General features: G+C 38.7%; 1 protein-coding gene across 3 annotated transcripts in view; it reads left to right on the forward strand.

Annotated features, from left to right (window-relative positions):
• The window catches only part of TFB1M (transcription factor B1, mitochondrial), a 79,058-nt gene that overhangs the window by 15,395 nt on the left and 48,043 nt on the right, over positions 1 to 15,620 (forward strand). For all 3 annotated transcript variants that reach the window (XM_044243497.1, XM_044243505.1, XM_044243487.1), the window contains exons 3-4: positions 10,629 to 10,737; positions 12,218 to 12,369. In XM_044243497.1, coding sequence (XP_044099432.1) covers positions 10,629 to 10,737; positions 12,218 to 12,369 — 261 coding nt within the window. The remainder of the gene's footprint in view (positions 1 to 10,628; positions 10,738 to 12,217; positions 12,370 to 15,620) is intronic.

Here is a 15,620-nt window from a genome sequence, read left to right on the forward strand (position 1 = left end):
TCCTTTTGAATAATATCATTAGTCTTTTTTATGTGTTTTAGAAGTTTTTCACCTATCATATTCTATATTATAGATCATTCTCATATAGTTTACCTAACACTTTTGCCCAGCACTTCAACAATGTTTGGGTTCCTGCTATGTAGCAAGTCAGGAAGAAGGTAATATCAGTAGGCTGTGTAATTAATGCTTTAGCTCATTGTACAATGCTGGTTGCCATGAGCCCTTCATGATGAGAAGGTGGCATAAAAACTACAAAATGACCAGTCAGTATAGTTCTTTGTTCTGAAGGAATTTCTGGTTGTGTCTAATTCCAAGTGTTGCATAAATTATTTCCTCATCAAATTAGACCACCAACAAATTACCTAGATGGACCATAGTTACTTGCCTCCTGTAAAAAGCTATCTCAGATCTTGACTTAAAAGAGAGATTTTTTTAAGGCACCAAATAAAGAATTCTCCTGCATTGGTTTCTTCATTTTTATTAAAGGCATTCTCCATTATTTTGTTCTGTATATCCCTTATAAAACTTAATACTAGAAAAAAGACAATTTTCTCTCTTGGGGATTTAGTATAATTATTTCCAGTAGAAACTAAGGATTCTATAATTCAGTACATATATTGTTAGAGGATTTACATACATGCCTCTCCTTTTCATGGTTTGGCTTTCTGTTTCTTCTTTTACAGCCTTAGCTAATGAATGCCTTTTACTCTAAGCTGACTTAAATCTCGTTTTGGAAGGATATAAGATTGAAAACTAAAATGAAAATGATAGAACAGTTTAAGAGTGTCTGTAAAAATACTCATTTGACTGTAATCAAGTGCTTGCATTCATAGTAGTCTGTGCCTTGGAGCACATGATGAGCTAACGCCATCCGGATTTAAAGTGTGATGTTAGCAGTGTTCTTGTTGAAGCCCTACAGTGCTGCTATTTCCCGCCTCTCTACCATCCCCCAGATACTGCCATGATAATAATAAAAGCATCTTTCTCTATTAGTGGTTGGTTAGAAGTGTTTGTGTGTCATTGCTGAAAATCATTAGGTATTTAAATAGCTATCATCTGTAGTCATACTATGATTTCAGTTTGTATAATGTTTTTCCCCCCATAATTGCTTCAAGGCCTTCATTTAAAGCTATGGTCACCAGTCTTCATTCCTTCTACAGTGGCAAGTCTGAAAGGGGAAGATCAGGCTACCAAGTGGTCTTAGAAGAGGTACACCTTTTAAAGAATGGGAGTGTTTGCTTTCTCATTGGCTGAGAATTAAGTCTGAAGGGGAATCCAAAAGAAATGAGATAGAAATGCAACTTTAAACCTAGGAAAGGAAGGTTAATGTGTGTTAATACCAGTTTTCTGGTATGTTGCTGCGTGTATCATTGTGGAAAAAAATGAACATTTCTTTTTTTTTTTCAGTAATAGCAATTTTATTTTTTTTATTTTATTTTTTTTCCCAATTTATTTATTTTCAGAAAAACAGTATTCATTATTTTTTCACCATACCCAGTGCTCCATGCAAGCTGTGCCCTCTATAATACCCACCACCTGGTACCCCAACCTCCCACCCACCCCGCCACTTCAAACCCCTCAGATTGTTTTTCAGAGTCCATAGTCTCTCATGGTTAATCTCCCCTTACAATTTACCCAAAAGCAAATACCCTCCCCAATGTCCATAACCCTACCTCCCTTCTCCCAACCCCCCTCCCCCCAGCAACCCACAGTTTGTTTCGTGAGATTAAGAGTCACTTATGGTTTGTCTCCCTCCCTATCCCATCTTGTTTCATGGATTCTTCTCCTACCCACTTAAGCCCCCATGTTGCATCACCACTTCCTCATATCAGGGAGATCATATGGTATTTGTCTTTCTCCGCTTGACTTATTTCGCTAAGCATGATACGCTCTAGTTCCATCCATGTTGTCGCAAATGGCAAGCTTCCGTTTCTTTTGATGGCTGCATAGTATTCCATTGTATAGTATAGCTGCATAGTATACCACATCTTCTTGATCCATTCATCTGTTGATGGACATCTAGGTTCTTTCCATAGTTTGGCTATTGTGGACATTGCTGCTATAAACATTCGGGTGCACGTGCCCCTTTGGATCACTACGTTTGTATCTTTAGGGTAAATTCCCAGTAGTGCAATTGCTGGGTCATAGGGCAGTTCTATTTTCAACATTTTGAGGAACCTCCATGCTGTTTTCCAGAGTGGTTGCACCAGCTTGCATTCCCACCAACAGTGTAGGAGGGTTCCCCTTTCTCCGCATCCTCGCCAGCATCTGTCATTTCCTGACTTGTTGATTTTAGCCATTCTGACTGGTGTGAGGTGATATCTCATTGTGGTTTTGATTTGTATTTCCCTGATGCCGAGTGATATGGAGCACTTTTTCATGTGTCTGTTGGCCATCTGGATGTCTTCTTTGCAGAAACGTCTGTTCATGTCCTCTGCCCATTTCTTGATTGGATTATTTGTTCTTTGGGTGTTGAGTTTGTTAAGTTCTTTATAGATTTTTGACACTAGTCCTTTATCTGATATGTCGTTTGCAAATATCTTCTCCCGTTCTGTCAGTTGTCTTTTGGTTTTGTTAACTGTTTCCTTTGCTGTGCAAAAGCTTTTGATTTTGATGAAATCCCAAAAGTTCATTTTTGCCTTTGTTTTCCTTGCCTTTGGCGATGTTCCTAGGAAGATGTTGCTGCGGCTGAGGTCGAAGAGGTTGCTGCCTGTGTTCTCCTCAAGGATTTTGATGGATTCCTTTCTCACATTGAGGTCCTTAATCCATTTTGAATCTATTTTTGTGTGTGGTGTAAGGAAATGGTCCAATTTCATTTTTCTGCAAGCGGCTGTCCAATTTTCCCAACACCATTTATTGAAGAGGCTGTCTTTTTTCCATTGGACATTCTTTCCTGCTTTGTCGAAGATTAGTTGACCATAGAGTTGAGGGTCTATTTCTGGGCTCTCTATTCTGTTCCATTGGTCTATGTGTCTGTTTTTGTGCCAGTACCCTGCTGTCTTGATGATGACAGCTTTGTAATAAAGCTTGAAGTCCGGAATTGTGATGCCACCAACTTTGGCTTTGTTTTTCAATATCCCTTTGGCCATTCGAGGTCTTTTCTGGTTCCATATAAATTTTAAAATTATTTGTTCCATTTCTTTGAAAAAGATGGATGGTACTTGATAGGAATTGCATTAAATGTGTAGATTGCTTTAGGTAGCATAGACATTTTCACAATATTTATTCTTCCAATCCAGGAGCATGAAACATTTTTCCATTTCTTTGTGTCTTCCTCAATTTCTTTCATGAGTACTTTATAGTTTTCTGAGTATAGATTTTGTGCCTCTTTGGTTAGGTTTATTCCTAGGTATCTTATGGTTTGGGGTGCAATTGTAAATGGGATTGACTCCTTAATTTCTCTTTCTTCTGTCTTGTTGTTGGTGTAGAGAAATGCAACTGATTTCTGTGCATTGATCTTATATCCTGACACTTTACTGAATTCCTGTATAAGTTCTAGCAGTTTTGGAGTGGAGTCTTTTGGGTTTTCCACATAGAGTATCATATCATCTGCGAAGAGTGATAATTTGACTTCTTCTTGGCCGATTTGGATGCCTTTAATTTCCTTTTGTTGTCTGATTGCTGAGGCTAGGACTTCTAGTACTATGTTGAATAGCAGTGGTGATAATGGACATCCCTGCCGTGTTCCTGACCTTAGTGGAAAAGCTTTCAGTTTTTCTCCATTGAGAATGATATTTGCAGTGGGTTTTTCATAGATGGCTTTGATGATATTGAGGTATGTGCCCTCTATCCCTACACTTTGAAGGGTTTTGATCAGGAAGGGATGCTGTACTTTGTCAAATGCTTTTTCAGCATCTATTGAGAGTATCATATGGTTCTTGTTCTTTCTTTTATTGATGTGTTGTATCACATTGACTGATTTGCGGATGTTGAACCAACCTTGCAGCCCTGGGATAAATCCCACTTGGTCGTGGTGAATAATCCTTTTAATGTACTGTTGAATCCTATTGGCTAGTATTTTGGTGAGAATTTTTGCATCTGTGTTCATCAAGGATATTGGTCTATAGCTCTCTTTTTTGATGGGATCCTTGTCTGGTTTTGGGATCAAGGTGATGCTGGCCTCATAAAATGAGTTTGGGAGTTTTCCTTCCATTTCTATTTTTTAGAACAGTTTCAGGAGAATAGGAATTAGTTCTTCTTTAAATGTTTGGTAGAATTCCCCTGGGAAGCCATCTGGCCCTGGGCTTTTGTTTGTTTGGAGATTTTTAATGACTGTTTCAATCTCCTTACTGGTTATGGGTCTGTTCAGGCTTTCTATTTCTTCCTGGTTCAATTTTGGTAGTTTATATGTTTCTAGGAATGCATCCATTTCTTCCAGATTGTCAAATTTGTTGGCGTAGAGTTGCTCATAGTATGTTCTTATAATAGTTTGTATTTCTTTGGTGTTAGTTGTGATCTCTCCTCTTTCATTCATGATTTTATTTATTTGGGTCCTTTCTCTTTTCTTTTTGATAAGTCTGGCCAAGGGTTTATCAATTTTATTAATTCTTTCAAAGAACCAGCTCCTAGTTTGGTTGATTTGTTCTATTGTGTTTTTGGTTTCTATTTCATTGATTTCTGCTCTGATCTTTATGATTTCTCTTCTCCTGCTGGGCTTAGGGTTTCTTTCTTGTTCTTTCTCCAGCTCCTTTAGGTGTAGGGTTAGGTTGTGTACCTGAGACCTTTCTTGTTTCTTGAGAAAAGCTTGTACCGCTATATATTTTCCTCTCAGGACTGCCTTTGTTGTGTCCCACAGATTTTGAACCGTTGTTTTTTTGTTATCATTTGTTTCCATGATTTTTTTCAATTCTTCTTTAATTTCCCGGTTGACCCATTCATTCTTTAGAAGGATGCTGTTTAGTCTCCATGTATTTGTGTTCTTTCCAAACTTCCTCTTGTGGTTGAGTTCTAGCTTCAGAGCATTGTGGTCTGAAAATATGCAGGGAATGATCCCAATCTTTTGATACCGGTTGAGTCCTGATTTAGGACCGAGGATGTGATCTATTCTGGAGAATGTTCCATGTGCACTAGAGAAGAATGTGTATTCTGTTGCTTTGGGATGAAATGTTCTGAATATATCTGTGATGTCCATCTCATCCAATGTATCATTTAAGGCCTTTATTTCCCTGTTGATCTTTTGCTTGGATGATCTGTCCATTTCAGTGAGGGGAGTGTTAAAGTCCCCTACTATTATTGCATTATTGTTGATGTGTTTCTTTGATTTTGTTATTAATTGGTTTATATAGTTGGCTGCGCCCACGTTGGGGGCATAGATATTTAAAATTGTTAGATCTTCTTGTTGGACAGACCCTTTGAGTATGATATAGTGTCCTTCCTCATCTCTTATTATAGTCTTTGGCTTAAAATCTAATTGATCTGATATAAGGATTGCCACTCCTGCTTTTTTCTGATGTCCATTAGCATGGTAAATTCTTTTCCACCCCCTCACTTTAAGTCTGGAGGTGTCTTCGGGTTTAAAATGAGTTTCTTGGAGGCAACATATAGATGGGTTTTGTTTTTTTATCCATTCTGATACCCTGTGTCTTTTGATTGGGGCATTTAGCCCATTAACATTCCGGGTAACTATTGAGAGATATGATTTTAGTGCCATTGTATTGCCTGTAAGGTGACTGTTACTGTATATTGTCTCTGTTCCTTTCTGATCTACCACTTGTAGGCTCTCTCTTTGCTTAGAGGACCCCTTTCAGTATTTCCTGTAGAGCTGGTTTGGTGTTTGCAAATTCTTTCAGTTTTTGTTTGTCCTGGAAGCTTTTAATCTCTCCTTCTATTTTCAATGATAGCCTAGCTGGATATAGTATTCTTGGCTGCATGTTTTTCTCGTTTAGTGCTCTGAAAATATCATGCCAGCTCTTTCTGGCCTGCCAGGTCTCTGTGGATAAGTCAGCTGCCAATCTAATACTTTTACCATTGTATGTTACAGTCTTCTTTTCCCGGGCTGCTTTCAGGATTTTCTCTTTGTCACTAAGGCTTGTAAATTTTACTATTAGGTGACGGGGTGTGGGCCTATTCTTATTGATTTTGAGGGGCGTTCTCTGAACCTCCTGAATTTTGATGCTTGTTCCCTTTGCCATATTGGGGAAATTCTCCCCAATAATTCTCTCCAGTATACCTTCTGCTCCCCTCTCTCTTTCTTCTTCTTCTGGAATCCCAATTATTCTAATGTTGTTTCGTCTTATGGTGTCACTTATCTCTCGAATTCTCTCCTCATGGTCCAGTAGCTGTTTGTCCCTCTTTTGCTCAGCTTCTTTATTCTCTGTCATTTGGTCTTCTATATCGCTAATTCTTTCTTCTGCCTCATTTATCCTAGCAGTGAGAGCCTCCATTTTTGATTGAACTCATTAATAGCTTTTTTGATTTCAACTTGGTTAGATTTTAGTTCTTTTATTTCTCCAGGAAGGGCTTTTATATCTCTGGAGAGGGTTTCTCTAATATCTTCCATGCCTTTTTCAAGCCCGGCTATAACCTTGAGAATTGTCATTTTGAACTCTAGATCTGACATATTACCAATGTCTGTATTGATTAGGTCCCTAGCCTTCGGTACTGCCTCTTGTTCTTTTTTTTGTTGTGAATTTTTCCGCCTTGTCATTTTGTCCAGCTAAGAGTATATGAAGGAGCAAGTAAAATACTAAAAGCGTGGCAACAATCCCAGGAAAATATGCTTTAACCAAATCAGAAGAGATCCCAAATCGTGAGGGGGGATTTCTCCCCCCTCACGATTGGGTGAGGGATCTCCTCTGATTGGGATCTCCTTTGATTGGGATCTCCCAATCTCTTCTGATTGGGATCTCTTCTGATTTGGGGATAAAAAGAGGTTCAAAAAGAAAGAAAGAAAAAAAAAAAAGAATTAAAAAAAAGAGATTGAATTAAAAATTCAATCAAGAATTTAAAAAAGAATTAAGAAAAAAAAAGATTGAAGAGATTAGGATCTCTTCTGATTTGGGGATAAAAAGAGGTTCAAAAATAAAGAAAGAAAAAAAGAATTAAAAAAAAAAGAAAATGAATAGAGAAAAGTATAAAAAAGAAAAATATATATATATTAGATAATCTAGTTAAAAAACGTTAAAAAAGAAAAGGGAAAAGTTATAAAAAATTTTAGCAGAAGAAGAGAAAAAAAAATGAAAAAGAAAAAAATTAAATTAACTGCAAGACTAAAAAATCACAGGCAGAAAGCCATGAGTTCTGTGGTTTGTTTTCTCCTCCTCTGGAATTCTGCTGCTCTCTCCTTGGTATTGAAACTGCACTCCTTGGTAGGTGAACTTGGTCTTGCCTGGATTTTTTGTTGATCTCCTGGGGGAGGGGCCTGTTGTAGTGATTCTCAAGTGTCTTTGTTTCTCAAGTTTCTTTGCGGAATTACACCGCCCTTACCAGGGGCCGGGCTGAGTGATCTGCTCGGCTTTGCTTTCAGGAGCTTTTGTTCCCTGAGCGCTTTCCGTAGAGTTCCGGAGGACGGGAATACAAATGGTGGCCTCCTGGTCTCCGGCCCGGAGGAGCCGAGAGCCCGGGGCCCCGCTCCCCTGTGCACCCTCAGCGAACAGCTCCTAGTAACTCGCGTCTGCCTGACCTCTGGCCGCGCTCCGAGCTCACCGAGCCTGCGACCGGTTCAAGGCAACCCCGAGCTGCGAGCTCACTGTCGGCTCTGTCTCTGCAGCCGGCTTTCCCGTTCCAATATCCGCAAGCTCTGCGACACTCAGACACCCCCGATCCTTCTGTGACCCCGCCGGACCTGAGGTCACGCCGACCCCGCGTGGGCTTCGCCCCGGTTTAGCCTCCGGAGCGATGTCCCTCAGCGGAACAGACTTTTAAAAGTCCTGATTTTGTGCTCCGCTGCTCCGCCGCTTGCCGGGAGCCGGCCCCTCCCCCCGGGGTCTATCTTCCCGTCGCTTTGGATTCACTTCTCCGCCAGTCCTACCTTTCAGAAAGTGGTTGTTTTTCTGTTTCTAGAATTGCTGTTCTTCTTCTCTTCCATCTGCCGATGGATTTGCAGGTGTTTGCAATCTTTAGATAAGCTCTCTAGCTGATCTCCTGCTAGCTGAGGTAGTCTCAGCCTGCTACTTCTCCACCATCTTGACTCCTCCAAAAATGAACATTTCAAACGTGGTTATCGGAGCATGTATATTAATGCCAAAGAGCCAAGCCAAAACAACATTGTTTTATTGTTTATTGTAGTCTTAATTACTAAATACTTTATTACTTTCTATATGTTGGTATCCTGAAGCATAAGCTTTTAGTTCTTCTGCCTCTTTGTTTCTGGTATGTTAATTTGTTTTAATTATGTGAATCATAATTATAGAAAAAAATTCTTCATTGATAGTAAATGCTATCATTAAATACACAGTTTTTATTCAGTAAGAGCCTTTCCCACAGAGAGCTAACTGCTTTTTTATTCATAGTGTATTGAAGTTTATGTTTTTTATGATTTATTGGCTGGAACTCATCAGATTAATTCTTAGCAGATCTTGGTAATTTAAAATAATCCGTAAGTACATTAATATCAGAGGTGTGCAGTTATTTTTACTAAACTGCCATGACAAAACTTAATAAACTAAGTGAATACCAAATTGATAATGTTTGGCTTCTTACCAATATAAGCATTTCAGCTCTGTATTTCTGAAATGTTACTTGTATAATTTTACCTGATTGATCAGTGAAATCTTTGCAAGTTTCTTGATTGTACAGATTTTGGAAACCTCAAATCTCAGTCTGGGAGGGGAAGTTTCCAGTTTTACAGTTGGTCATTCACCAAAAAATGTGAAGCACCTACTGTGTGCTGTTGTAGCCGCAAGGGACATTAAAGTGGATGAGAAACAGGTACTACCCTTAAGGAGCACGTGTTACTACGTGGGAAAGAAGTATACACAATTGGACAGTACACAATACTACACAAGTGTAGTATGTTATAAAATGCTATAAAGAAGTATATATGAGATACTGCATTAACCCAAAAGCAGGAGTAATCTACAAACTGGGTGCCTTGGTCCCGGGTCTCCTCTCTGGCTTCTGTAATGTTTCTTTCATCCTTCCTGTTAGTTGCCAGAATTAGGCAAGAAGAGGGTTCAGAGAGAAAATCAGCTTTAACTGAGATAGAGAAGCAGGACCAAGGGGTGCTCAGGGCCAAAGTTCCCTCATTTGGAGCCAAGGGTGTCTGAGCTTCTTAAGGTGAGACTTGATGTCTAAAGAGGGTCTCCTCTTCTTGTGATCTTCTTGAGCGAGGATGTTTGTTCTCATTGGTGCATTCACTCCCGCATTTTAAACTTTGTAAAGCATTGGGAACTGCATTGGGGTTGGGTTTTTTGTTGTTGTTTTTAAACCGAGGACTTCAAGAATCAAGTTGTGTGTTGGGTACACGGGCCCTTAATGCAATACAAATGTGTAGACGGCTTAGCTTCAAGGCTCTTTTTAGCTGGGTGTGAACACTTCAGTACCGTGAGAGCATATCTCAAGGTATGGTGCTAAGGGGGATGAAATGAAGAAAAATGAGAAAGAAGAGGGTACCCCCCCCTTTTCTTTTCTTTTTCTATTTAGACTTAAGGAAAAGGAAGGAATGCAAATGGTTGGAAAGTAGAAATAGGCTGGGAGGTAGCTATGGGTAAAACATGAAGGATAATTAATTCATTGGGTTTCAAGTGCCTGGATCAAGAAATAGTAAGATCAGGAATATAAGGGGACTATTTCAGGGTGCCACATGTAGGTTGGCAATGACACATGACTTTTTACTTGGTTTAAGTCTCCTGGTAGATTAGGTTTTAGCTCTTGGTAGTAGGTAAAATTCTTTGTATATATTTAGGTTATTAAGATTTATTGAATTAAGTTCATCTTTATGATTTATTCCTAAATAGTTCTCAATATTATTATGTCATTAGTCTTTAATTTAAAAACTTGGAGATGGAGGGGTGCTTTGGTGGCTCAGTCGTTTGAGCATCTGCCTTTGGCTCAGATCATAATCTCCAGGTCCTAGGACCAAGCTCTGCACTGGGCTCCCTGCTAAGTGGGGAGTCATCTCTCTCTCTCTCACACACACAAATAAATAAATAAAGACCTTTAAAAAAAAAAAAACTTGCAGATAAAAGTTGAGTTTTTACTAAATCAGTACAGAAATGCAAGTCATTCTGGGGGTCAGAATTATGTTAATATATTATTTGTGAAATTATAAGCTATTGCTCTACTATAATCTGTTACTATCACTGAATATTCATATGTGTTAGAAATGAAACACTGTGAAGCAGATAAAAGTTGAGTTTTTACTAAATCAGTACAGAAATGCCAGTCATTCTGGGGGTCAGAATTATGTTAATATGTTATTTGTGAAATTATAAGCTATTGCTCTACTATAATCTGTTACTATCACTGAATATTCATATGTGTTAGAAATGAAACACTGTGATTATTGCAGTAGGCGTGGTGTTCTCGTAGTTCATTTAGTGACCACTCTTAGTCTCTGGCTTTTCAGATTGACTCAATGACGCACAGATCTGAAATAAAATGTATAGGGAGAAAGAGAGAGAAAGAGTATGTGTGTTTCACTGTTCTCCGAAGTATGAGCTCATTTTATTGATCTTTTTGTAAATTAGATGCTTTCTGATGCAGCACCTGGGAAACTGAGAATTGTCCACGGAGATGTATTGACATTTAAGGTGGAAAGGGCTTTTCCGGAAAGTCTTAAAAGACAGTGGGAGGATGGTAAGTGATTTTGGATTGTTTTCTTATTTTCTCTTAGAATTATTTATATTACAAATATTCGTGTTATATATTACAAATGTGATACATATTTATATTAAATATTATCAGGACAGAATTAAATAGGTGGTATGCATTGTCATTTTTTCTGCTTTTCTCCTTTTTTCCAAAATAATAAAACTAATTCCTTTCTCTTAATTCTGATTTACTTGTCATGTTTTTCAAGTGTTTAGAATTCTCTTCAAATAAACATGCTATTTTATGAAACCATATAAGGATGGGATAAACTATGAAGTGTTAACTTTTTCCAAATGGTGAAAAGAGGAATGTTTTAGTATACCATGCCCGCCTTATTTCCACCGTCTCCCCTTCAGTGACCCACCAAGGCACTGCTCATCTGCAGGCTGTCGATTGGGTACCTGCTGTGTGCCAGCTCTTTGGGATACACGAAGAGGCGGGCTCTAGTACTTGACCGTGAAACCCTTCAGAGCAAATGGAGGTGCTGCTGGCTGGCCTCCATCTAACCGCCTCCTGTCTCCGCCTTCCGACTCGCCATTCTCTTCTAAGCGCCCTGCCTCCAGGTTTCTAGCCGTGCCCCAGCCAAGCTCTGATTTCCTCTTTGAAACCTCATCTGACTGAGCTCTCAGTCATTTGTGTGACTGTTACCTGCTCTTCCAGAAGCTCTCTGTGCTTCTGTCTTCCCTGATACCAGGTTCTCCTGTTCTTCCTTTTACATGGTGTGAGCTTTCTCTAGCTATTCTTTGCTGGTGGTTATTTGTCCCCCCACCTCTTAGATGTTGTTTTTGAGGTTTTTATTTTTGGAGTATCTTCTCTTGTGCTGCAGATTGGCCTGAAGGACTCTGCTCCTGTGGTCTCGTTGACCATGTGTGTACGGTAGACACTTCCGTCTTGGTGCGTGGCCTGTATCTTCTTCCTGGGCATCTGACCCTCTTGACAGCTACATCTGGGTGTAGGCACTTCGACCAATCATGCCCAGATCAAATTGTCTTTTCCCCCAAACCAAGTCTTTTTCATATTTTTCCTAAGCCAAAAAACCTAAGGACTTTGAGCACTAATTAAGGTAGAATTTTTATTCTTAATAATTCAAAGCTAAGGGGCACCTGGGTGGCTCAATGGGTTAAAGCCTCTCCCTTTGGCTGAGGTCATGATCTCAGGGTCCTGGGATGGAGCCCCGCATCAGGCTCTCTGCTCAGCAGGGAGCCTGTTTCCCCCTCTCTCTCTGCCTGCCTCTCTGCCTGCTTGTGATCTCTGTCTGTCAAATAAGTAAATAAAAATGTTAAAAATAATAATAATAATTCAAAGCTAATTATGAGAAAACATTGCCTTTGAAAAATACTTAGCGGTATCTTTTCATATATTTTTGTTGATTACTATTAGTATCCAGTTTGATTTAACTTAACTAAAATTGTATTTAGAATCCATTAATAAAATCTTTACAAGTTGTTTTTTTTCTACTAACCAGAGCCTCCAAATGTACACATTATTGGAAATCTGCCTTTTAATGTATCAACTCCGCTGATTATCAAGTGGCTTGAAAATGTTTCTTGTAGAGATGGACCTTTCATTTATGGCAGAACCCAGATGATGTTGACTTTTCAAAAGGAAGTGGCAGAGGTGAGTTTTAACTTTTTTTGGCTATTTTATCACATGATCAAATGCTAAAATGCAATAATACTGCATTTTTTTCATAGACTGTGTTTTCTAAGTTAATACTGCCATTACACACAAACCAATAAGAGCTCAACCAAAGTTAAGCATGTAATGATGATGACAGGCGTAAGTGCTCTTAGCTCTCCAATGAGAACATGAAAGCTATGCTGCCTGCCAAAAAGACAACGTAGTCCATGCAGGGACTCAGTAGGGCCATGGAACAATTAGAAACCAATAAAACCGATACTGGTGGTGATACAGGAATATGATGATAGTTAAAGAATATGGTAATCAATTTGGAGAGGGGGGGAGGGGTTGGTGTCTCCTTATGCTGTACATAGGTTTGGCCCAATCCCTTCCTTCAGCTGTGCCTTCTGCGCCTGCATTCCCATGGCAGGAATGTTCCAGATTCACTCTAGCAAATAATCCTACAAGGTAGGCAAGGGCAGTTTGTGAGCTGCAGAGGTTAAATGAGGGGATCTGCAGACCATTAAGTGTTTTTGAAAAAATTTTTCTTATGACCTACAAATACAGAAGAGGATCTGACATATTTGTGTGGCTTAATAAGAAGAATACCTTAGTCCCCCCCATCTGGCGTTAGTGGTTATATTCCCAGCATCTTTGACACCCCCTTGTATCCCCATTGTGATGGGAATGTATCTCCTGTTCTCCACCTGCCACTGAGGTAATCATACTGTGAATTCTGGACTTAATATTCCCTGCTTAGTTTATCCCATAGATTCCTAGCTGTATAATTAATATACTTTAGTTTTCTCCATTTTTGAACTTAGGCAGATGGATTCATACAGCATGTATTTTTTTTATCCTGATTCGCTCAATGCTGCTCATAGCTATAGTTTATTTGTGTAGCTAGATACTACCCACTCTTCACCTAGCTCATAATTTGTCCCTTGCCATGTTTTGGAACCCCAAATTAGTTTCAGTGTTTGTTATTACAAAGAAAACGGTCATGAAGATTATTTATGTCACCTGGAGCACACAGGCAAGCTTTCCCTAGAGTATAAATCCAGGAGTAGCAGCGCTGGATCCTAAGTTCTGCAAATCTTCAGTTTCGCTAGATAATGCTAAACTGTTCTCTGAAGTCATTATGCCTGTTTATATTCCCACCAAATATAAGTTCATTTTGTCCACATCCTTGCCAGCATTTGCCGTTGCCAGACTTGTGTGTTTTGGTTCATCAGAGCGGAGTGTTGTATCATTGTGGTTTTATTTTTGTTGTTTGCTGTTTTTTAAATCAAACTGAGCACTGTTTTGCATGTTTATTGACCTTTTAGATAACCTCTTTTTTATGAATTGCTTGCCTTGTGTCTGTTTTCTGTTGGATTGCTTGTCTTTTTCTCATGATTTGGAGGAGTTCTAACATTTTGCATACTCGTCTTTTATTAGTTTAATGTATTGCAAATTTCTTCCACTCTTTGGCCTGTTATTGTCTTTATAGTGTCTTTTGAAGAGCAGATGTTTGTTTTTTGGGGGTTTTTTGCTTTTTAAAGATTTTATTTGTCTGATAGAGAGTGTGCAAGCAAGAGCGGTGGGTTGGGGCAGAGGGAGAAGTGGACTCATCCCTTGGGCAGGAGGACTGACTGAGCCACCCAGGCACCCTGAAGAGCAGATGTTTTTAACTGTAAATTTTTGGTTAGTGCTTTCTGTGTCTTATTGAGGAACTCCCTTTATATCCTGTATCATGAAGATCTTCTTCTGTGTTATCTTTAGAAGTTTTATTTTTTTTACCTTTCATATTTACATCTATAATCCACTGGGGATTGATTTTTGTGTGTGGTTGAAAAAGAAGCCAGTTTCACTGTTTTTAATATATGATCCTAATGAATCGAGCACCAGTTATTGGAAAGTCTTTTTCATTGATCTCTGTCAACACCTTTAATCTAATGATAAAGCCTATATATGCACTGGTCTAACTGGAGACACTAAGAAGAAAGATTGTGTGAAAAATAGGAAACAGAAGGCCTAGCACAGAAGATACAGCAGGGAATCCTAAGAAGAACATTCAGTTCACATCAGAGCAGAGCAAGAATTTGGTAAAATACTTAAGTTTGCGTATACTGAGAGAATAGTTACATAAAGTTGGAGAGAATGTAGGATTGAATTAGTGATAAATGAACAGAAAATTAAGTACAATAGGGATTGAAGCAAATAAAGTATATCACTATTAGAGGAGTAAAAATATTATTGGGAAAAAAATCAATTGTTTATTTTGGGAACTTAAGGAAAAAAGAGGGACCTATATAAAAATAATCACAAAACTTTACTGAGAATCTCAGAAGACCACTTGAGACAAATCAAGATAAATAGAGCCCTCGAAGAAAAAATGAGTTATCATAAAGATGCTTCATTTTTTCCAAATTATGTTTTTTCAATAACATCCTGAAATATAGTGAAGTTCCCAGGATCATCTTGAGGAGTGGACCTGCAAGAATGGATGAGAAATTTTGAAAAAGAACATTAATGAAAGAAGGCTTACCTATCAGATATTAAAATGTATTTTAAAGCTCTAATAATTAGAATCACTGTGACAGATTATGAGACAAAGTGGCTACATTCGGAGAACCAGATTGGTTCATACATTGGCAGAAACAAAAGGAAGAAAAAGATTATTTAACAAATGCTTGGATATTTGGTCAACTTCCATGAAACCATTTAATAATTCACCATATATAAAAAATGAACAAAAAATAAAAATAGTTCACCATACATAAAAATTCCAGTTTTTTAGAATTCTGGAGCCTGGCAGACACAGTGTCCAGCATGAGCTAAGCTGCTGCCACCCACTAGAAGCTCAAGCAGCTCTGGAGGCACTTGAGGTCAGGGGAGGGGGCAGCGGGATGGTGCTGGACACACCAACCGAGAAGGTATTGTGGTCGCCCTACATGAAGAACCAGGAAGACCTAATAGTGCTTTGGACTTTTTAAAGCATCAGTTAGAAGCTACTAACTCAGAAAATCCAGAAATAGAGCTGCTTCGCCTAGAATTAAGCAGAAAATGGGAGAGAAATATAAAGCTCTTAGTAGAAGAAAGTAAAAAATTGAACATAAAGATTGCTCAGTATGAACCACCTGAGGAGGGGAAGCATGCTGAATAGGATTCTTCTTAGTTGAAAAGACACTGAAAAGTGGTTTTGTATGACTTGAATAGTTTCGTATAATATATAATCTTTTATGAACAGGTGCCATACAACTCTC

The sequence above is a fragment of the Neovison vison genome, chromosome 1 (genome assembly GCF_020171115.1).
Source record: "Neovison vison isolate M4711 chromosome 1, ASM_NN_V1, whole genome shotgun sequence".
NCBI classification, from domain to species: domain Eukaryota; kingdom Metazoa; phylum Chordata; class Mammalia; order Carnivora; family Mustelidae; genus Neogale; species Neogale vison.